This window comes from Schistocerca nitens, chromosome 8 (genome assembly GCF_023898315.1).
Source record: "Schistocerca nitens isolate TAMUIC-IGC-003100 chromosome 8, iqSchNite1.1, whole genome shotgun sequence".
In the NCBI taxonomy this organism is placed as follows: Eukaryota; Metazoa; Arthropoda; class Insecta; order Orthoptera; family Acrididae; genus Schistocerca; species Schistocerca nitens.
In genome coordinates, this window is record NC_064621.1 from 66,455,733 (window position 1) to 66,479,175 (window position 23,443).

The 23,443-nt window shown below is 38.3% G+C and overlaps 1 protein-coding gene across 1 annotated transcript in view; it reads right to left on the minus strand.

Moving 5' to 3' along the window:
- LOC126199389 (sodium- and chloride-dependent glycine transporter 1) overlaps positions 1-23,443 on the minus strand; it is a 629,023-nt gene that overhangs the window by 18,706 nt on the left and 586,874 nt on the right. The window contains exon 11 of the mRNA XM_049936308.1: positions 21,641-21,811. Within this exon, the coding sequence (XP_049792265.1) occupies positions 21,641-21,811 (171 nt within the window). The remainder of the gene's footprint in view (positions 1-21,640; positions 21,812-23,443) is intronic.

A 23,443-nucleotide genomic window follows, 5' to 3' on the forward strand; every position in this document is an offset into this window, starting at 1 on the left:
GTTTGAATTCGTGCAATATTTTCTTCAGGAACACGAGGGCGGCCAGGACTCTTTCCTTTACATACACATCCTGTATCTAGAAACTGTCAATACCACCTGTGAATGTTCCACCCATTTGGAGAATAAGTTTGGTACCTCAACCTGAAACATCTTTGCACTGTAATCATGGAATTGCACTTCGCAAACTTGAGAACACAAAATGATTTCTGCTACAGAGTAGCGATTTTAAACATATGATGGTTACCAAGCAAAACAGAAGACAACTGACATCTAATGACTATTAATAAAACTAGACTATGTATTCGTTTCTCCAATAGCTGAGCCGAGGTGCAGCGATTGATAGTTTGGACAAAATAATACTTTGGAATATGTATATTCTTTTCGAAACTCCCTGTATATTAGTCAGTAACCTCAGTTACAGAAAATTGTATCAAAATGTGTTGGAGACAAGTATTTCTGTAGGTCATCATTTTGGGAAGGCTCTCCATGTCACTAAATAAATCTCTGTAAGCAATATAAGGGGGAAACAAGCTTAATGAGCTAACTTACTGAATATTATGAGGTCATAATTGGTGTATGAATGCCATATGCAACCTGGTAAAGATACTCAAAAAAAAAAAAAAAAAAAATAGATGATGTTCTTGTACGAAAGGTACATGGAAATCTTTGTTCTATCAATTAAATGCAGTAGTGAGAGGCAAGAACTGCTTTTCAGAGCAACTGAATAGAAGACTCACACCACTCATGCCTCTAGGTCATGCTGACAAATCTACATCTATATACACACTCAGAAAACTACTGACAAATGCACAGTTGAGGTTCCTTAGCATAGTATTAGATTTTATGGTTTCTTCCAATACAAATTGTCTCTGAAGTGCAGGAAGAAACTCTGCTTAAATGCCCTGTGCATGTTGTTATTCGTCTAATCTTATCATTATGATCTCTATGGGGGTGATATGTAGATGTCTGAAGGACACCTCAGATTATTGTCTTAATACTGGATCTTTAAACCTTGTAATTAGGAATTTGTGGGATAATTAGTGTATCTTCAAGCATAAGTCAATTAAGGGTTTACAAGATTTCTTTGACTAACACCCACTAGTCACACAAATGTGTTACCATTTGTGCTGTCTTTCTTTTTATACTCTCAATATCCTCTGTTAGTTCCATCTGATATGAGTTTCACACTTGAAAAATATCCTCAGGTAGGACACACAGATGTTCTGTAAGTAATTCCATTGCAGACTAACTACATTTTCCCAGTATATTGCCAACAAACTGAAGTTTGCCATCTGCATTTCCTATCTCTACAAATTGTTACACCTGCGTTTGTATGAGTTGACAGATGCCACAAGTGAGTCATTGACATTGTAACAACAATATGGACAATATAGATTGCTACTCACCACAAAGAGGAGGCATTAAGTTGCTGTCAGGCTAAAATATTAAGGTTCTGGCCAGGCATTAAGTTTCTGGCAGGCTAAAATATTAAGCTTCTGGCCAAAGTCCTCCTTGCAAAATAGAAAATGACTCACATTCCCACTAGTACAACTCACTCACTCATGGCCACTACCTCTGGGTGTTTAGGCCCAGCTGTTGTGAATGTGTGTGTGTTTGACTCTTTTTCATTGTCCTGTCTGTAACTCAGTGTCTCCTGTATGGTGAGTAGTAGTCTATCCTTTCCACACTGCTGTTATTCCACCCTGGATGATGATGATGATGATGATGATGATGATTTATGGTAGAGGACACTAAACAGCTAGGTCATCAGCGCCCTTGCATTAATGTTATACCAAAGAAGATTTCCATAAGCTATGGAAGGAGATCAATTAACTGGAAAACTACGTTTGATCCCACCACAGGAAACATAAAGCAACACCAGGAAGGTGAGGTTCAGAAAAGCCCGTAATAAAAGCCCAGCGAGACACAGTGGGATAACTAAACGAAATCATGGAGAAAATATCTGTAAAGATGCTGTTAAGAAAGGAACAAATAAGCGTGGCTGGATGACGACTTAGAAATAATATGTGACCCAGCCACTCTGTGACACATTAAGATTGCACACCAAGTATTTTGGGAAGAATTCCAGACACTGCACAAAATTTTAAGACATGAACAACGCTCGCCTCGTTATCAGTTAAAATAGAGAGAAGATCCTGTGGGAGACCCAGTTCAACCCTCAGGTCATCATATAGAACACACTCGGTTAAAAGATATACTGACAGCTGTGTCCTGCATCTCTGACATACTGGGGGCTCCTCCCGACATCAGAGGAAGCTGTGTCTCAGTGGGCAATGTCCCACTCTAAGCTGAGTAAGGGCTACTTCTTCACACCGCCGCAAGCAGGAGGTGATCCATGGTCACACTGAAGTTTTGATGGAATGCAGTTTATTGTTCCTCACTTCCAGCCACTGGAACACCCACAAACATATGGCCTTCCTGGTCATAAATGAAGTGACAGCCCACAGAGGGATTGAACAGCTGGCAGGAGGAGAAAGGAAGCAAGCATTCTTAGCAGCAGCATCAGAAAGTTTGTTACCCTGGATGCCTATGCGCCCTGGAACTCAGCAAAAATAATTTCCTTGTCCACCCTGGAATTTTCATTGTTTCATTGATGTTATAGTCATATGACACAACTTCTCTGTGTTTTGTGATGTGTATAATTTTACATTTCTGAACACTTAAATAAGTTGCCAATCTTTACACCACTTCAATATCTCATCAAAGTCTGACTGGAGATTGGTGAAGCTTTTTCAGATAGTACTTCGAAACCTGCATATTGAGTGTGAGATAAATATGGACTCACGGTGAGGCTGACCTGCTAAAATTCCTGGAATCTCTGAATACCTTCTTCCAATTAAATTTTACAAGGTCCTATTCCAAATCCCATGCCACTTTCCTGTTTTTTTTATCTCATCCTCACCGAAGGCCAGCTACACTCTTCCGTCCACATTAAACCTACCAACAACAGCAGTACTTAAATTTTGACAGTTGCTATCCTTTCCATGTCAAACATTCCCTCCCATACAGCCTTGGCATCAGAGGCAAACGTATTTGTTTGAATGCAGACTCTTTACAGCAATACACCACCATTCTCACCTCAGCTTTCACTGCATGTTATTACCCCATCAGCGTCGTAAAAAAGCAGATTTCCTAGGCCATCACATCCAATCCTGGTACTACTGATCTCTCCACAAAACAGCTTCAGAGCAAATCAATGGTGACTCAGTATTATCCTGGTCTGGAATGCATTAATCGGCTACTTTGACAGGGTCATGACTTCCTAAAATAATGTCCTGAAATGAGATCCATTCTGTCTGAAATTATGTCCACCATGCCTAGAATAGCTTTCCATCGCACTCCCAATCCCCGCAATATTCTTGTCAGACCCCATGTTCCTTCCGCAACCATCTCCTACCCTGTGGCTCCTATCCCTGTGACTATTTCTGCTGCAAGACTTGCCCTATGCACCCTCCTACCACTACCTGTAATAGCCCTATAACTGGCAAAACATATTACCACCTGCAAAAAAACATATGTCATATACAAGCTCTTATGTAAACACTGTTTGGTCTTCTACATCGGCATGACTACCACCAAATTATCAATTAGGATGAATGAGCATAGGCAGAGGGTGTATACTGGCAACTCGTAATATCCTGTCGCAGAGCATGCTCTACAACATGACATTCATGACCTTGGCACCTGTTTCACCATACGCGCCATCTGGATTCTTCCTCCAGACACCAGTTTCTCAGAACTTCCACAGGTGGGAACTAGCACTACAACATGTCCTTGGTTCTCGCCACCCACCTGGCCTTAATTTACATTAATTTATTCCTTCTCAGCATTTCTTCACTCTAACTAAACTCTGCTTCACTCTGTTTCAGTTTTCTACATCTTTCATTGTCTTTCTTGTCTATTTTTCACATCTCCCTCCCACCTCTTACATACAATACCCTTATTTTCACTCTTATTAACTTGTGCACGATGTTTTAGTAGTAATATCTGTCTTGAATATTACCCTGTCTTCCACCTTTAAGCTCCCAGGTTTTCAAATCTCAACCGATGCAGTCCCCAACAGTCTGTCTTCCCTTCTCATCCCATACGCCAAGTCTCCCCCGACCCACAGTTCTGAGTGACTTTCCTGAAATCTACCCCTTTTCCTAGACCTCTCCAGTCCTTTTCCTTCACCCTTCTTCCTTCCCCTTCAACCCTTCTGCCTGAAGAAGGAGCCACTGGCTCCAAAAGCTTGCCAGTTACAACAATCCTTTTATGTCTGTGTTCTGCCGTCACTTGGTGAGTAGATTTTTATGTATCCAATTAAATAATATTTATATTTCATTAACAATAAACAATCATTACAATGATTCCAGCTAAATTTAATTGAGTAAGTTAGTGATAAAGTTGCCATTCTGAAAAAAGCTGATGAGTCCTCAGTTTTAATACGAGTTGTGGTCATAAAGTATGAGAATTGTTTAAATCCCAAACATTTTTATCTTGTTGGTCACATGTTCCTGATGTAGGTTTGCATTTTCTACTGTTTACAATTTTTAGTTTATCATCAGCAATCAAAAAGGTTATATACATGTTTTTGAGTGCTCGGTGAATTTTTACTTTTGACAAAGATGAACCAAAGAATTTCCATTAAATTTTGCTTGAAAAATGGAATAAAATGCAGCAGACAATAGTTTCCAAGTGGTACAAACATTTCAAATTGGTGATTCTTGAAAATTTCCCACGTAAAGAGTATTCCACAATGTTTTGGGGTTTCAGCCAGATAACACTGACTTCCCGCCATTATATTTTGGCTGACAACCATTCAGCCATCTTAGATGAGTGTTATGCTCTGGAGGTTGGTGGACCACATTGCTAACTTTATACCAAAAGTAGGCATGAAGGCACATGCACAAAGGCAGCCGGTACATGAACGACCTCTGTTGAGTTATATGCTCTCTTTGAATAATTGTCCACCTATGGTGTGCAGGTGCAGGTGTAATATGATATCACATGACTGCTCTATGTAAGAATGTGCACTTGGTCATAAAATGTTTTATTTTTGAACAAATGAAAGAAATCTTCTGGTGATACATGGATGATACTTTTGTAATGTGGTCCCACAGCGAAGAAGAACTGTCATGCTTTTGGCAGCATCTGAATTCTATCTATGAGAATATGAGATTTACAATGGATGTGGAGAAGGGTGGCTGTCTGTCATTTCCAGACTTTTGATAAGATGGAAAGAAGATGGATCATTGGGGCATTCCATCTACCACAAGGCCATGCTCACAAATCTGTATTTGGAAGCATCCAGTTGCCACTGCCCATCATATATTATGGGCGTCCTTCGAACATTGGTGCACTGGGCAAATGTTGTGTTGGATGGAGACAGCCTATCAAAGGATCTGGGACACCTACAATCAGTGTTCAAAGATAACGGATATTCTCTACATCAGATGATCAGCACAGTTTTAAGGAAGAAGAAATGTGACCATCAACATGAGCAAGAGGAGAAGGAGCTGGTAAGTCCAGAGCATTCCTCCCATACATCAGCATTTGATCAAAATCAGGCAGAATCATAAGAAAGCATCATGTCCAAGTAATAATTCGCCCACATAAAAAGACTTCTGCTCTTCTCAGTTTGGCAAAGGATGATCTGGGATTGCATAAACCTGGAATATAAAGAATATCTTGTCAGTGTGGAAAAGTCTACATTGGTAACATGGCGCACACAGTGCATGAAAGTGCATTGAAGATGATTGCCACACTCGCCTTTCACAGCCCAGTGATTCTGCTATAGTGGAGCATTGTATCTCCACAGGACATTCCATAGATTACTCTGCCATAGAAATATTGGCCTCAACAAGATCCTTCTGGGATTCGATTATTAAGGAATTGATGAAAATACGTTTAGCACAAGATCTTACTAATCATGATAGCAGCTTTCAACTGGATAAGGTGTAGAACCCAGGAATTTCTTTAATTTCTTCAAAACGAAAACATTTTATGACCAATGTCTAGTGACATTTAATTTTATTAATTTTGTCATCTGAATTTTTAACTCCACGAGTGCACATTCTGACAGAGAGCACTCTTGCAGTATCACATTACACAATGGCCTGCGTGCCACAGATCAAGCAGTATTTTAAGAGAGCATGTAACTCAACAGAGGTCACTAGCACATAACTAGACAGAGGTCACTCATGAAGTGACTGCCTTGGTGCATGTTTGTGCCTATTTTTGGTATAAAAATAGTGACATGAACTACCAAACTCCAGTGCAACAGGAATCTTGTGTGTTCTATGCGAGGACGTTTTGCAAACAGTGATCCACATTAAAAAAGACATTGATCACTATCCAACAAAAGGTCTCTACACAAACATGGAACCAGATCCAGCCACCACTTACATCTCAATAGAAAAATCAAGCCAAAATAGTGTTTTATATAATGGAATTAAACTACCACAAGAGACCAAAGATAAAAGTAAATACATGCCCTCAGGAAGAGCCTAAAAATTATTTGTTTGAAAAGTGTTTTTGTACCTAAAATAATGTGTAAATTTTGTTGACAATTGTGCTAGTGATTAATTACTGCAATTAAGAGAGGTTTTACAAAAACAGAACAGTGGAATACACTGTCCAAATTGATAACTCAGTAAGACAAGAAATGTATGCATACATTTATATGTGTAATTGTATTTTATGTATGTATGTGCTGACAACATCCATACAATTTATATTGTCTACGGATGTATAAATAAAACACTCACCTGAAGATAACTGAATGGTTGTCAGCTGAAATATCATGAAAGGAAGTTGACGTTATCTGGCTGCAATCCTGAAACTTCATGGAATATTTCAAAGAGGGTCGAGAAGATGTTGAAGACGATGATGACCCTGGATGCCCTAGCACATCAATTACTGATGAAAAGAGGAAGAAATGAAGAAAATTGTGTTGGAAAATCATCAAATCACCATCAGAGTGGTTGGTGATGATGTCAGCATATCCTTTGCCTCATGACCAGCAATCTTTTCAGATGTTTTTGACATGAAATGTGTAGCAGTGAGTTTGTTCTGAAATTATTGAATTTTGACCAAAAACAATGTTGCGCAGACATCACTCAGGAATTGCTGAATGCAGTTGAGAATGATCCAGACCTCTAAAGAAGATTATAATAGGTGACAAAACATGGGCATGCCATCAAAACCAAGGGCTAATTCACCCAATAGAAACTACCTGAAGAGCCAAGACCAAAAAGGTTTGAAAACTTGATCACATGTAAAGGTTCTTCTCTCTCCATTTTCTTTTATTACAATGGGATAGTGCATTGTGAGTTTCTGCCTTATCCTAATACAGTCAGTAAGGAATACTACCTGGAAATTGTGTGGCATTTGTAAGAATTAATCCAAGGAAAAGACCAAAATGATGGAAACTGCACCATGATAATGTTCCTGCTCACATCTCAATGCTAGTTCATGACTTTTTGGCAAAAAAATTACATTGGCTCAGCCACTACATTCATTGGGCATGGTTCACTGCTACTTCTTTCTATTATGGACGCTGAAGAAAACCATGATAGGTCATAATTTTGCCACCATTGATGAGACAAAAACAGAATCACTGAAGGGGCTGCACACCATAATGAAAAGTGATTTCCAGAAGTGTTTCCAAGATTGGACAAAGCACTGGCACTAGTGTATTATTACTGAGGGGGATTACTCCAAAGCGGCTAATTTGATGTTGTTCAATAAATATTCCTTAAGAAAAACATAAATTCCCATTACTCTTAGATCACACCTCATATTTAGCTGTTGTTTATCTGCTATTATGTTCTTAATATTTACTTGATTACAATGATACTGACATGGGAATGGTCCAATAAGACATGTCGAAACCTATACTGAAATTTTTGGAAGACGACAATAAAAGAAATTCACTGCCTAGATTTTAGCTGCTAAGAGGCAATGCAAGTATTTTGTAAAAAAATGTTGAAGTTACACATTTTTTCTGCATGAAGAACAGCTTATAACAGTGATTTGTACAGTCCTGCCCACCTAGCGTGAATCACTCATGTCGTGCCGTGTTGCAGAATTATCCAGAGTTCACGGACACCAATTTTAAGCACCTAAAGCCTGGTTTACAATGGAGCGAATGGAAGTGAACACATGTGAACGAGCATTTGCAGAAAGGTCACTACCATTCGCTTGTATGTGGGTAGAATTGTTAATACTATAGGGAATGGAAGAGAACATGAAGTAGCGAACATTGCCTATGAATGCTGTGCTATTAGATTTTAGTTTTTGGAGCTAATATTTGGCATACATTATACAATCACAATGCGAAACTTTGCTATTCAGTGAGGATTATTTTGCATGGCAAGAGCACTGTTCTTGTCAGTGTATGCAAAATGACACAGGGAAGGAAGAATTTATGACATGCATGGAGATCATGCTCTTTACACGGAACTGCATCTCCATCTCTCCTTAGCACTGGTCCAAAATTTTCCTTGTATGTCGACTGCCATTTTTCCCTGGCTTCTCATTACCATCAAGGGGAAATTTATAAACAGAACATCAATTACCAATGTTGAGAATCATTTCAAGAGGTGACACAGCTATTTTTTTCCCCCTACAACAAAAATGGTCTAGTGAAAAGTGTGTGCTTCATGACCCAGAGATCCGTTCAGACCACAACTTTTTCACTATGATTTTTAACCAAGCATTCACTTCTCACAGATGTTGAAGTGGCCACAAAAGGCTAAACTGCAGGTCTCCACTTTCTGAATATGTAACTGGGGAAGGTTATGGACACATAAGTAGCTGCACTGGCATTCAGTTGAAAGACCTGCAAGAGGCCTACCAGGTACACCAGATAGAATTCTCTTTTGCTGATGCTTGTTAGCTTGTTTGCTCTGGTGAAAACCTGGCTTAAACTATACAAAAATTTTTTGAATACCTTCATATCAACAGATCAATTCTTGCACATGCAATTCTGATAAAAGTGGCTAGCAGAGAAAATGAAATCATAGCAGTGTTTGATGTTACAGTCGACTTCCATCAATGAGGACTTGTAATTTGTTGAAATGAAATGTGTCTTGCATTAATACATTTAATAATAATTCCTGTATGCCATTCCTTGTAATAATGTTTAAATATTGTACATTTAATTATCAGTGAAAGAGTTCTTTGTTTATTCCCTGTAGCCTTACAAAAATATGAAGTGTCTACTGAATGACTAAAAGAAACATTTTTCTTGCACTAGGCACACCAGACAAAGGAAAAATTGATGCAGTCAGGCACTTAGCAGTAATCACTAGTTTTATTTAAACTGAACTGGGATGGAGTCACAAATGGTCCCAAGTGTTGTCCTGTTGCGCTGTATACCAGGCATACTTGATCAAATTCATAAAGCATGGTGAAGAGAACTGGTAATGCACAAATGACTGGAGTTTAAGAATACTGTTCCGCTGGTAAACCTGAAATGAGAGGGAGGTATCGGAAATGATGTTGTCTGATAATTTCCTGAAAAATGCTTTACACTGTCAAAAAAATTCTTAAACAAGAAGTTGAATCACACTAGTAGTTCCAGGCAGAATCCACATTACATCTTCAGATTTTTCATCATCCTCCACAAAAACAGAGGTGTCGTTATGTACAGACCATGAATCCAACAAAAACAATGAATTATTTTCTGTAGCTGGTAGGAATACGTTTTGAACAGAATGTTGAAAATTATTCTTCCCCATTTTTCCAGATTTTGATATGTCGATTACAAGATTTTTGCAACTAAATAGTCCATTTTTTATTTTTGGTCCTAGTTTGCATTGTGCTTCTTGAAGACAAATATACAGCTGTGGAAACAGTAAACCACTCATACTTATCACTGGCAATGTCATATATTAATATGTCACTGCACTCATTGATTGGGCAACCAACTCCATCTTTTTTTCACCCCGGTGTGCACACAGTTCTTTCATGAAACATAACTAACCAGTGTTACAAACAGCAGTTGTGGGGATAACGGCAACAGCTAAGAATTTCTCAGCTAAGAATTTCTCTGTTGCATTGCCTATCACTGCCAGCTGCCCTACACATTTACGTGGCGTAAACTTTGTAATTTTGCGACTTCCTATTTTGTACGATTTCTTGAACCTGTGTAGCCAGGTCAACAAAGCCTGGAACTTAGCAGTGTTCATGTCAGATGCAATTCAGAGGGGACAGACTTAGGTGATTTTGGCTGGAAACCATGTTCTTCATATTTCATCGTTGCTTAACTGAGAATGTTAGTGGGATTTCACCTTACTGTGAAACTGGAAGGAAAAAAAAGGTACTATTAGCAGGTATGCCTTATGAAAGCACCATAAATATTAATTCAGCTTTATCTGTATTGTCAATACTTACCAGTACCACAAAAAGCAACTGGTAATTTGTAATAGATGTTGGTTGAGTGGCTAATTCGAGAGAACAGTAACTGTGTACTGTAGTGTCAGAGAAACTATCAACAAACACTAACCTGAAACATCCTTTACAAATTATGATCCGGTTGTGTCGGTTTTCCTGTTAACAAATGTACTGCTGCCAGTAGGGGGTGTACATTTCTAGCACCACCTGATGAGCAACGTATTTGGCAATTTTCAGCTATTTTTTTAATACCTGCATTGCCTCTTAGCAGCTAAAGTTTTGACACAGCATTTCTTTCATTGTCTTCTTCCTGCATAAAAAATTTCAGGGTAGGTTTCGACATGTCTTATTGGACCATTCCCTTGTGAGCCCTATTTACAATATGGTACATCCCTAGTTGCCAAGAAGCTGAACACTGCTACTTGCAATGTAGCTAACAAAAACTTTTCAATCCCTGAATCTAAATATTCAGGTAATTCATGGAAAGTGTGACTAATGAGATATATTATGTTTTTAATTTACTTTTGAACTGGTATGGATTGCCAACTTCTTGCTTTGTATTAGATGGAAGCTTACTGAATGTTTTACCACCAGAGTACATAAGCCCATTCTGAACCCTAGACAAGGAGACATAGTCTGCACATGAATTATTTTTGTGTCTAGTATTGTAACTGTGTAGATCATAATTCATTTGAGGCATATTTTTATTATTGACAACTAAAATCATTAAGAAGTAAATGTATTGATAAATGAGTAAAAGAATTTCAAGATCCTTAAAAAGGCTTCTGCAAGCTGTATGGTTGTCTTCTTTACACAATGTTCTTACTGATCACTTCTCTTGAATAAACACTTTATTTACATTAGTTTCACTGCACCAGAAAATGATTCCACACCACAAAATGATGCCACAAGACAACAGGGAATATAAATATGCTACATGCGCCAACATTCTTGTCCATTAAGTCAACACAGTGAGAGTTGCTTCTAAGAGCATAACACGTTGAAATGAGTTTCTTTATTAGTTCATCTATCAGTAAACTCCAAATACCTTAAATAATTATGCTCCCATCAATAAAACAGCTCCAAACTTCTGATTACTTTATGAATGACTTAATGTGTTAAATATTTGACGTTAAACATGTAAGTGAGGAAAAGTTAAGAAATTATGTTTATAGTTTTTTGAAAGTCACTAAATGCTCTCATTATCAAACCCTGATTTTGTAAGGTATCGGTAACTTGCACTCCGTTTCAAGCAAAAGTTAGTTTCTGACACATCTCAGTGTTTATGATGCCATATCTCTTGAACCCTGTGTTATACAACATTATAATTTTGCAGGTACATTCAGTGATATGTGTGTATACTGACTGCAAAATTTACTGTGGTGGTATCTGTGTATACTGACTGCAAAATTTGTTGTGAACAGAGTTAGTTGCAAAGAAGTAATAAATTGAAACGTTATGCTTGATGCTGAATCCCATGTTGTTGTTGTTGTTATGGTCTTCAGTCCTGAGACTGGTTTGATGCAGCTCTCCATGCTACTCTATCCTGTGCAAGATTCTTCATCTCCCAATAGCTACTGCAAGTTACATCCTTCTGAATCTGCTTAGTGTATTCATCTCTTGGTCTCCCTCTATGATTTTTACCCTCTACGCTGCCCTCCAATACTAAATTGGTGATCCCTTGATGCCTAAGAACATGTCCTACCAACCGATCCCTTCTTCTAGTCAAGTTGTGCCACAAAATTCTCTTCTCGCCCCCTATTCAACACCTCCTCATTAGTTATGTGATCTACCCATCTAATCTTCAGCATTCTTCTGCAGCACCACATTTCAAAAGCTTCTATTCTCTTCTTGTCTAAACTATTTATTGTCCTTGTTTCACCTCCATACATGGCTACACTCCATACAAATACTTTCAGAAACGACTTCGTGACACTTAAATCTATACTCCCATTGCCAGTCTACATTTTATATCCTCTCTACTTCGACCATCATCAGTTATTTTGCTCCCCAAATAGCAGAACTCCTTTACTACTTTAAGTGTCTCATTTCCTAATCTAACACCCTCAGCATCACCAGACTTAATTCGACTACATTCCATTATCCTCGTTTTGCTTTTGTTCATGTTCATCTTATATCCTCCTTTCAAGACACTATCCATCCCGTTCAACTGCTCTTCCAAGTCCTTTGCTGTCTCTGACAGAATTACAATGTCATCAGCGAACCTCAAAGTTTTTATTTCTTCTCCATGGATTTTAATACCTACTCCGAATTTTTCTTTTGTTTCCTTCAGTGCTTGCTCAATATACAGATTGAATAACATCGGGGAGAGGCTACAACCCTGTCTCACTCCCTTCCCAACCACTGCTTCCCTTTCATGCCCCTCAACTCTTATAACTACCATTTGGTTTCTATACAAATTGTAAATAGCCTTTCACTCCCTGTATTTTACCCCTGCCACCTTCAGAATTTGAAAGAGTGTATTCCAGTCAACATTGTCAAAAGCTTTCTCTAAGTCTACAAATGCTAGAAACGTAGGTTTGCCTTTCCTTAATCTAGCTTCTAAGATAAGTCATAGGGTCAGTACTGCCTCATGTGTTCAATATTTCTACGGAATCCAAACTGATCTTCTGCTAGGTCGGCTTCTACTAGTTTCTCCATTCGTCTGTAAAGAATTCGCGTTAGTATTTTGCAGCCGTGACTTATTAAACTGATAGTTCAGTAATTTTCACACCTGTCAACACCTTCTTTCTTTGGGATTGGAATTATTATATTCTTCTTGAAGTCTGAGGGTATTAGCCTGTCTCATACATCTTGCTCACCAGATGGAAGAGTTTTCTCAGGACTGGCTCTCCCAAGGCCGTCAGTAGTTCTAATGGAATGTTGTCTACTCCCGTGGCCTTGTTTTGACTCAGGTCTTTCAGTGCTCTGTCAAACTCTTCACGCAGTATCATATGTCCCATTTCATCTTCATATACATCCTCCTCCATTTCCATAATATTGTCCTCAATCCTGAATCCCATATACAGCGAAAAAGGAAAATGTAGTAAACGATAAACTTTTTCCTGTCATCATCTCTCTCTCTCTCTCTCTCTCTGTGTGTGTGTGTGTGTGTGTGTGTGTGTGTGTGTGTGTGTGTGTGTGTGTGTTAGCAGTTAAAAATTTGAAAATAGGAAATTATGTGTTAAGGTGTTAAGTATGTCAGAAGAAACTAAGTGGTTTCATTCTCAAGTACTGGATGAATATAGTCCCGCTATTTTTGGGTCGTGAGCTAGCCTTCCTCAAGATATATATACACAGTTTCTAAGTATAGTACTTGTCTTACTGTGTTAAACCTGTAGTCTTAATGACTAGATTATGACGGCATTTTAAATTTTTAAATTCACTCAATAATTATATTAAATACTGAAAATAAAATTTTTGTTGCTCCTGGGAGCCATTTTATAGGCAACCTGAACTGGATACACGTTACTATTCCCTGGGTCCCTAAGTAATATAGTTCTGTTGACTCCATTGTGTCTGTGTCTGCTAACCTATTATCCAGCTGGAGCCTAAGTAAATTTACACAGTGTGTGTCTTTTACTGTATGAGCATTAATGACTACTTCTGGTAGTAACATGTCTTTTATAGCTGTTGTGAAAATGCATAATATAATCCTTTGTACGATCAGAACTTAAACTGTTAGCTGTGAATCACTTGTACACATGTTCAGCTATCAGTTGAGTTGTGCCGGCAGAGTTTGAGTTTGGGCCCTTGATTATTACATTTGCATCATAAGCAAACCACTCCTATTAGAGCTATTTTCTGGAGTCTCTATTTCATTTTGATCACATTAATAATGTATCAAATTATTTTTGCCTTATCTGTGGAGTGTTTTAATTTGTCAGTGTAGTACTACATTTTGCTCTTTTAGTGACAGACTAGAGAATTTTCCAAAACTGATCATAATGGAGTTAGAAATCTTGATTACTGCTTATTGTCTAAACTGTGTAGACATCTCTCTCCCTAGAACATAATACTTTAGTCATAGGAGATATGCATCACTTATTCTTGCTTCTGTTCTATTTGTAATAGTTGAAAACAATGCTCAAAGTTCCACAGGAATATGTTAAGAAACAGTTAAACTTTTTGTCAATGGTATCTGCTTTATAAATTTCTCCCAGCATTCTTCTTTACATTTCTCTGTAAACATTGTAAACAAGGCATTGTTTATTATTCATGATAAAGTACTTTTCTTCTGTTATTTGAACCTAACTGATCAGTAAATATTATTGTTATCATCTGACCATCACGGTCAGATAAACATTGACTGTTCATTATATAGCTAAATCACTGCAGGCTTCTGCAATTAGCTATGTGGGTATTCTCTTACCAGAAGCATTAAGATGTAAACCATGTCATCTATAATGCAAGTGAATGAGTGATTTAGCAAACTCTACAACAACAACAACATTAACACATTCCCCAGACTGCTTCATCCAATGTTTATCATATTGCCTAAAGAGTGACACTGAAACATAATAAGATGGAACTCTCCATCTGCTACTGTTGTACTCCTACAGATAACTATAATTTTTTCAAACAATGGAAAATCCAGGATGGAATAATGACAATATTATGAAAGGATAGTTTACTACTCACCACAGTCGAAATGCTGAGTTGCGATTAGGTATGACAAAAAGACTGTCAAACATGTACGCTTTTGGTCAAAAATGCTGCCGCTGGAATTAGACAACACACACACGCGCATGCGCGCACCCACCCACCCACACACACACACCAACACACAGCCACAGTCTCTGGCTGCCAAGGCCAGATTCATCTAATGGACATAGCTGAATGAGCTAATCATTAGTTTCGAGAGAATGCATACCACTTAGTAAATAACTACATTTGTGTTTTTGAAAACTAATTGACTTAAAAGATAATCATAACTAAACCAATTTTCAATTCACAGCAGTAAAATATGATGGAGAAACAGTCTTTGTTGCAGGGTTGTAATTATTGTTATTTACCAGTGACGCATTTCACCTAATTCAGGCATCTTCAGATCAGGTGATGTTAAATGATGTTAGGCACATGGGATACTGAGCATACAAAGTGTTCCAGCAGATAACTGCTCTTGACAAATATTCCCAGCTCATATCAGCCAATCTGAATGTACCTTATCAGGCAAAATGCATCACTGGTAAATAAATAATAATTACAACCCTGCAATCATGACTGTTTGTCTCTTCACTTGTAATTAATTCAGACACATACAATTTTATTTTTGCCATTCATGCCATTTACTTGCTTAATTATAAAAGTCCACAGTATGCTTCTGTTGGCTCCATTTTTCTGAACCAAATGACACCCTCTAGAACTGAATTAATAACTAATTATAAGAATCTACAGAAATTGTGCCTATAGATTGTTAATTCAAACTGAGGCATGACAAATAACTTTGTAATTTTTTTTACATTGTTAACTGACCATACACACTGCCATCTCTCAAAAGCCTGAATAATCACCTTTAGCAGTGTGAGATGTGTGCAGGAAGAGAGTCAGTAAGTTTTTGGAAGGTACCAACAGGGACGTGAAGCTATGTCGAATCCAGTGCCATGGAAAGCTGTGCTACGTTTATCAGGTGAGAATCCATGATGTGAACAGCCTGATCGAGTTGGTCCCACAGATTCTCAATTGGGTTTGAATCCAGGGAGTATGGTGTCCAGAGGCATACAGCAAACTCATCCTGGTGCCCTTTAAACCCTGCACCTACAATGGGAGCTGAGTGACACATTGCACTGCTGGTAGTTGTCATAGTGTTATTGAAAAACAAACTGCATCTTGTGGTGGACATGGTCACCAAGGATAGATTCATACTTATATTGATCCATTGTACCTTCCATAAAGATTAGATCACACTGGGAATGCTCTCTGGCCTGGACCCTTCCATCGATTGTTACAGAGCGTTTGCTTTCAGACATTTCACACTTTACACACAACTGCCATCTGTCCAATGAAGCTTGAAAAAAGATACATCTGAAAAGGCCATCTGTTGCCTCTCAATGGACATCCAACAGTGGTACTGGTATGCAAATTCCAGCCTTCATTGCTGATGAACAGCAGTCAGCATGGGTGCTTGAACTAGGTGCCTGTTGTGGAGGCCCATATACAGCAATGTTCAGTGAATGGTCATTGAGAAGACACTGTTGGTTGCCCTTGGTTCGTCTGGGCAGTCAGTTGCTCAGCATTGGCACCTCTATTCATACACATCTCCATAGCCATCATTCACCCCTGTCATCTATAGCCGATGGTGCACAACAGTTGCCCTGGAGCCGGTTTTGGATACCTGCCAATTTGCCATGCATGGTATACTTTAACCACAGCAATGCGTGAACAGTTTACAAGCTTAACCATTTGGATATTCTTCCAAAGTTGGTACAAAAGCCAATGATCATGCCCTTTTGGATGGCATATAAATCATTCCATTTCCATATCATGACAATGACTGTGCTGTTTTCTGTGTCACCCCCCAACACATTTCACATACCCTCCACTGCTAGTACTGTCACTTGCTGTCTGTGAGTGATTATTGCACACTGACAGCAAACACAGGTACTGGTCACATTAATGTGACTGGACTGTGTATTATGTGAAATAAAATCTTCAGTCTATGTTTGGGAATCTTGTTGTTGTTGTGGTCTTCAGTCCAGATACTGGTTTGATGCAGCTCTTCATGCTACTCTATTCTGTGCAAGCTTCATCTCCAAGTAACTACTGCAACCTACATCCTTCTGATTCAGCTTTGTGTATTCATCCCTTGGTCTCCCTCTACAATTTTTACCCTTCATTCTTCACTCCAGTACTAAATTGGTGATCCCTTGATGCCTCAGAACGTGTCCTACCAACCAATCTCTTCTTTTAGTCATGTTGTTCCACAAATTCCTCTTCTCCCCAATGCTATTCAGTACCTCCTCATTAGTTACGTGATCTATCCACATAATCTTCAGCTTTCTTCTGTAGCACCTCATTTTGAAAGGTTCTATTCTCTTCTTGTCTAAACTATTTATTATCCATGTTTCACTTCCATACATGGCTACACTCCATACAAATACTTCCAGAAATGTCTTCCTGACACTTAAATTTATACTTTATGTTAGCAAATTTCTCTTCCTCAGAAACACTTTCCTTGCCCGAGCCAGTTTACATTTTACATCCTCTCTACTTCTTTGACCATCATCAGTTATTTTGCTCCCCAGATAGCAGAACTTATCTTCTACTGCAAGTGTCTCATTTCCATCATCTGATTTAATTTGACTACATTCCATTATTCTCCTTTTTTTTTTTTTTTTTTTTTTTTATTTGGGAATCTTAGCAGTACCATGATGCAGTACCTCCCATTGTAGGTTGTTACTGATTTTGTATGAGTCCCCATAAGTAATCACGACGATGACATTGTAATGAAAATTCGCAGCTTGCATCATGGACACTGTGTAAAAGTTTGCAGTTAACAATCAACAAGCTTATTCATTTGTGAGAGTTCGCAACCACTTGGACCTGTTGTGTAGTGAAATGAATGAAAGTCAATCTGTCTTCCGAACTGCTTCAATTAACATCTAGTGTCATTCTAACATCTAAGTGTCATTCAGTACTTTTGTAAACTTCTTTGGCTGATAAGAATAAGAGCTATATTCAATAGTTTGAACCTTATACATGTGTTACTGACTCGTGCCATACTAAATGTTTATAATGACTTTAATAGAGAACTGTGTTGATATGGCAATGTTTTTATGAATTAAGATTGGAGGAAGGATGAAGTCTATGATATATGTTGCCACTGAACTGTCACTGATTGTATGGACTAGCTTTGCTTTAGTGATATACAAACAGCAGAGTTAAGAAGTTGGTCATCATCCAGAAAGTCAATTTAAATTTAATAAATGTGTGAACAAGGAAACTAAAAACAGTGGTGTTAGATTCACTGTTGTTTAACACAATTCAAGACCTATAAACTTTCCAGTTTTGAGGCAATGAACTTGTAGTGAAACCAAGAAGAGGCTAAAACCAGGTTAGTCCTATGATAGCACCATCTGCACACAAGTGCAAGGAGTATTCTCAGCATTGTGCTGGATGTTATCCTCACTTGCGTAATTAAGATTACAGCCCAAGCTGTTATAAGCACACGTACAATTACTAGATGATTTTTCCAAAAGTCCTTTCCTAAAGAGCCTAAAATTACAGGTGACATAACAGAGCACTCCACTTGGCTTTAAAATACTAGTTACCTGGTAGTTACTTCGCAAAGAGTTTCCAATGAGTCCTGGTATTCCCTAACTGTGACTTCTATCGAGCAATAACACCTTCTTGGTTTTCTTAAAACTTTTCCGCTACACATAGCTTGCACATTACGCTCCTTGCTGTCAAACTGCTGCACAACTTCTTGGGTTGTCTGAATGCTTTTCTCATCAGTCTTAAAAGCATTGACCCTATTGGAGACAGCTACACTTGAGCAAAAGACTTAAAACATCTCCTGTATATTTTCTCACATTTAGAGGCTTTAACTTTAACTGAGACTTCTGGTTTAAGCCTAACATTACTACTGCAGCCTGCAAAACTGCCAGCTCTACTTGCACTACTGCAAAATCAGTTTGAAGTTTCAACCAATAGTTTTTATTAAATACATACATATTTCTGTGTTAGTTTTACAGCGTTAAATTTAGCTGGAAAAACCAAAATAGTTTATGTCAGTTTAAATAAGAATTAAGTATTAAAACTATTCCAAACAGCTGGATCAATATGTTAATGTATAACTTCACTTGATTTCATATTGCTGAATTTTTTACTTAATTAAAAGAAGTACAGATGATGCATGAATTTAAAAAAATAAAAGAAAGTATTTGATAAAAAGACTTTTGTTTTATGTTACTGTCTGTTCTTCACTACACCTGCAGATAATTTTTCAGTCATATTGTTAAGGATATTTTTATCAGAATTTTTCAATACTTTTATTAATTGTACTTGCCACTCAACTGAGCTAAGAGAGAAAACATTGCAAAAATTATGTCATAGCATTACTGCCAAGAAAAATAATTTAAAAAGTGTATGTAATATGACAATAATCTATTAGTGAAACATGAAGTAATGATAATACTGGTACTATTAGTCTGGATGGGATATTTTCTACGTATCTAATACTGGATATTACTTTATCAGTAATAAGTCATCACTAATAACAAAAATGTTTTGTAATTCACCATATATTATGAAATGGTGATATGATAAACTGACATGATTGCTAAGGTACTATATGTTCCACATGTTAGAATTACAATCCATATGGGAGGAAAAGCTAAGAAATGGCTGGCAGAATTCTTCACTGACACCCTGCTGACTGGTCAACTTCCATAGGAGTCTAAAAAGGCATAGTTAATATCTGTTCTGAAACCTGACAAACCCAGCAACATTGTAGAAAGCTATCGCCCCATTGCCCTACTTAGTTGCTGCTTTTTGAAAGGTTAGTATATAACAGAATAAGTAGAGCTATCCTAGAGAATGTTCCAGTCAATCAGGCAGGCTTCAGCCCAGGGCATAGCTTCTGCAACCAAGTATGGTCTCTCACATCTTTCATGGAGTCAGGATACGAAATGAAGCAGAAAACATCTGTGGCATTTGTTGATCTAACTGCCTCCTTTGACACTGTGTGAAGGGAAGGCCTTTACAAATTTCTCTGCATCATATCCTGCAGACAATGACTCAACTGATTAACAGCATGCTAGAAGTTCCAGGTAATCACTGGAAGCAACATAAGTAAGGAGAGGAAGCTAAACAATGTATTGCCCCAAGGATCAGTTCTCTCACCATTACTGTTCAATCTATATCTATCTGATCTACCTGAAAATTCGTCCAGAAAATTCTGCTATGACAATGACCTGGCTCTAGTTGCACAACACCAGGAAATGAAGACAACAGAAGACATTCTAACCAATGACCTGTCTGTATTAGCTTATTACTTCAAAATCTGGAGACTCCACCCAGGTGTGAGCGAACCAGAAGTGTGTTGCTTCCATTTAAATAATCAGTTGGTGACTGTAAAACTGGAAGTAAATTTCAGAGACAGAATTCTTCACCATAATTGGAACCCAAAATATCTTGGTGTCATCCTGGACCATACACTATGCTTCAAACGACACCTTCTTAACTTAGCTCAAAAGTTGAGCAAACAACATCCTCCATTAGCTATGCGGAGCTACCTGGGGATCTGCAGCAACGACCCTGCGATCTTCAGCTCTGGGCTTGGTGCACTCAAGTGCTGAGTATTGTGCACCTGTTTGGATGAACAGTCATCATACAAGGCTTGTTGCCACCCAGCTGAATATGACAATGTGAATTATATCTGGTGCAATCAGATCTACTCCAGTTTATTGGCGTCCACTGTTAACCAGTATAATGCCTCCTGATCTACACAGATGTACTGCCCTTATGAGGGAATTCCAAAGATCTCCAGGAATTCTAACCTACCCATGCATAGCGACCTGCCACTTTTAAATTGTAAGAGGCTGAAATCATGCCATCCACCTCTGTGCAATGCCACTGACATGGTTGCTAAGGGTTTCAAACCCCTTGAAGAATGGAAAGGTTGGTGGCAAGCAGTGACAGATGTGCACCTGCATAACATCTTCTCAGGTACTAAACTTCCAACTGGATTCGACCTATCACACAAGACCTGAATTACTCTAAGCAGAATCCATACCGGCCATGGCCGATGCAGGGGATGCTCTCTTTAAGTGGAAGAAGCTGCCTTATTCCGCCTGTGACTGTGGGGCTCCATGCCAGACTGTTCACCACATTGTCAGTGAATGCAGGATTCGAGCCTACCAAGGTGTTGAGGACTTCCTGCTAGCAATTCCAGATGCAGTGGGCTGGATTGAAAGACTGGATATTCAGTTGTAAAGTCAAACTTAAGTTTCTTGTGTGTAAATATGTACATATGTATATGTAATTTATTTTTATAATATGTCTGTATTAGCCATACACTAAATAAAAAGCAACTTTCTGACAATACTCAGAGTATTTCGTTTTCACACTGTTGAACTTCATTTCATCTAAATGTGTCTCTAATTATTCACAGACTGTACAACATACTATCCCTGTTGTGAAAGGATAATATAGAAAATAATACTGACAAAACATTTTAAAAATTACTGTATATGGACAACTTTGTTATTGGCTTCTTTGTTACTGGCTTCCATCTTACCTCGGTAAATGTTCCTTCTGTCACAGAGTGGATCTTCATAATGCCCATTCCAATAATGACACATACAGGGAAGACACCAATAGCCCATCCAACACCATCTGCCCATCTTGGATACTTGTAATCTCCATAACTCACTGGAGCATACTCAATCCAATTGAAGAACAAAATGAACTACAAAAAAGGTTAATATATAAAAATTAATCTTGTCACTATAACATAGAAATTACAATTTTACACTTACAGTTTAAAAAATACTCATGTCATTTTTATGAATTCCAGCAATAACAGTTTAACTATAACATGTTCATAAGTGTTAGAATGGAAGTGGCAATGTAGGTTTATATTACAGCTACGGTATTTAAGTTATCCCTGTAGCTATCTCATTCTTATTGTTAAATATACACAAAATGCTTGATAATAAACAGTTACTGAATTGCAATTTTCTTGTTACTATTTTTCACTTCCAAACAAAACATTTTCTCATTTTCTAGTATATACGCTCTAATTTCAAAATGTTCATGCTTTAACTTTGTTTATATCTTTTGCTAGAAAATTCCTCTACTTACATTTTATTTTAACCCAAGCTATACTTCTTATATCTCAATAGGTACTGGGTGGTTATAATTAAAGTGCAGCTGGTCACAGAGATCCAGTGTGGGCTGCAATTATCCTATGGCAACGGAACTTGGTGGATATGCTAATGTGTTAATGCCCACCTGATTTATGCTGAAAAAATATTAGTTAAAATACTGACCACCACATGCAATCTGGCACTGTAAACTGTTTTTATGACACCATGACATCTACACTGTCATTCCACAAGCCGAAGGTGAGTGAACAGAATGGCTATTGAAAAGTGAGACCATCCACTGTTAGTGAAACTGTTTTATGTGGACAGCAGCAATTGCAGTGCTACATTGAGAGAGTATCACTGACTGAAAGGTCTGAGCACAGACCCAACATGGTATACAGAAAAAGATAATGAAATTTGAAAACACTGGTCAGTGTTAGGGGCCCTATCCCAGTGGAAGTTACTGATGAGGTTGCTGTTGCTGTAACCGACTGTGCAGCATGTACCCCTGACAGAGCTAGTGCTTGTGCAGTGTCACAAAAATTGTCCATCCCAAGATCAACAGTATTTTGCACTGGCACCTGTAGAAGATCCAAATGGCGCAGCAACTAAAACACCATGATCCACTGCAAAATTATGAATCTGCTCTTCTGTTTGTGGCACGGACTCACATCACTGACCGAACAATATTCTATGGAGCGATAAGGCACATTTTACACTACAGGGTGCACTGAATACACGGAATTGCCAAATTTGACGTAATGTTAGACCACATGATGTGCGCGAAGAGCTACGACACTGTGACTGTGTGGCGTGTATTCACAAGCACCTTCATTCTCAGTCTGTTCATCTTTGAAAAGAATACCCCTAGATGACCTGCCACGTCTGCATGTTACTGAAAGCTTCTTGCACAGCATGTGATTCCTGCTTTATAAGAGTGCCACTGTGTGGAAACCACTACTCTCATGCAAGGCTGGACAACACCTCACATTTCTCACCAAGTGAAAGTCCCACCTAATGCAACCTTTCATGAACATGGTATCTCCAGAGGTTTTCCAGCATGGCCTACATGATCACCTGATCTAAATCCATTTGACTTTTGTCTCTGGGGATACCTGAAAGAACCCATTTATAGGACACATTCAGAATCTGCCTGATCCGAAGGCCAGTATACAGGAACATTTTGCTTACTTTCCACTGGGACTGCTGTGAGCAACTGTTGATCATGTCAT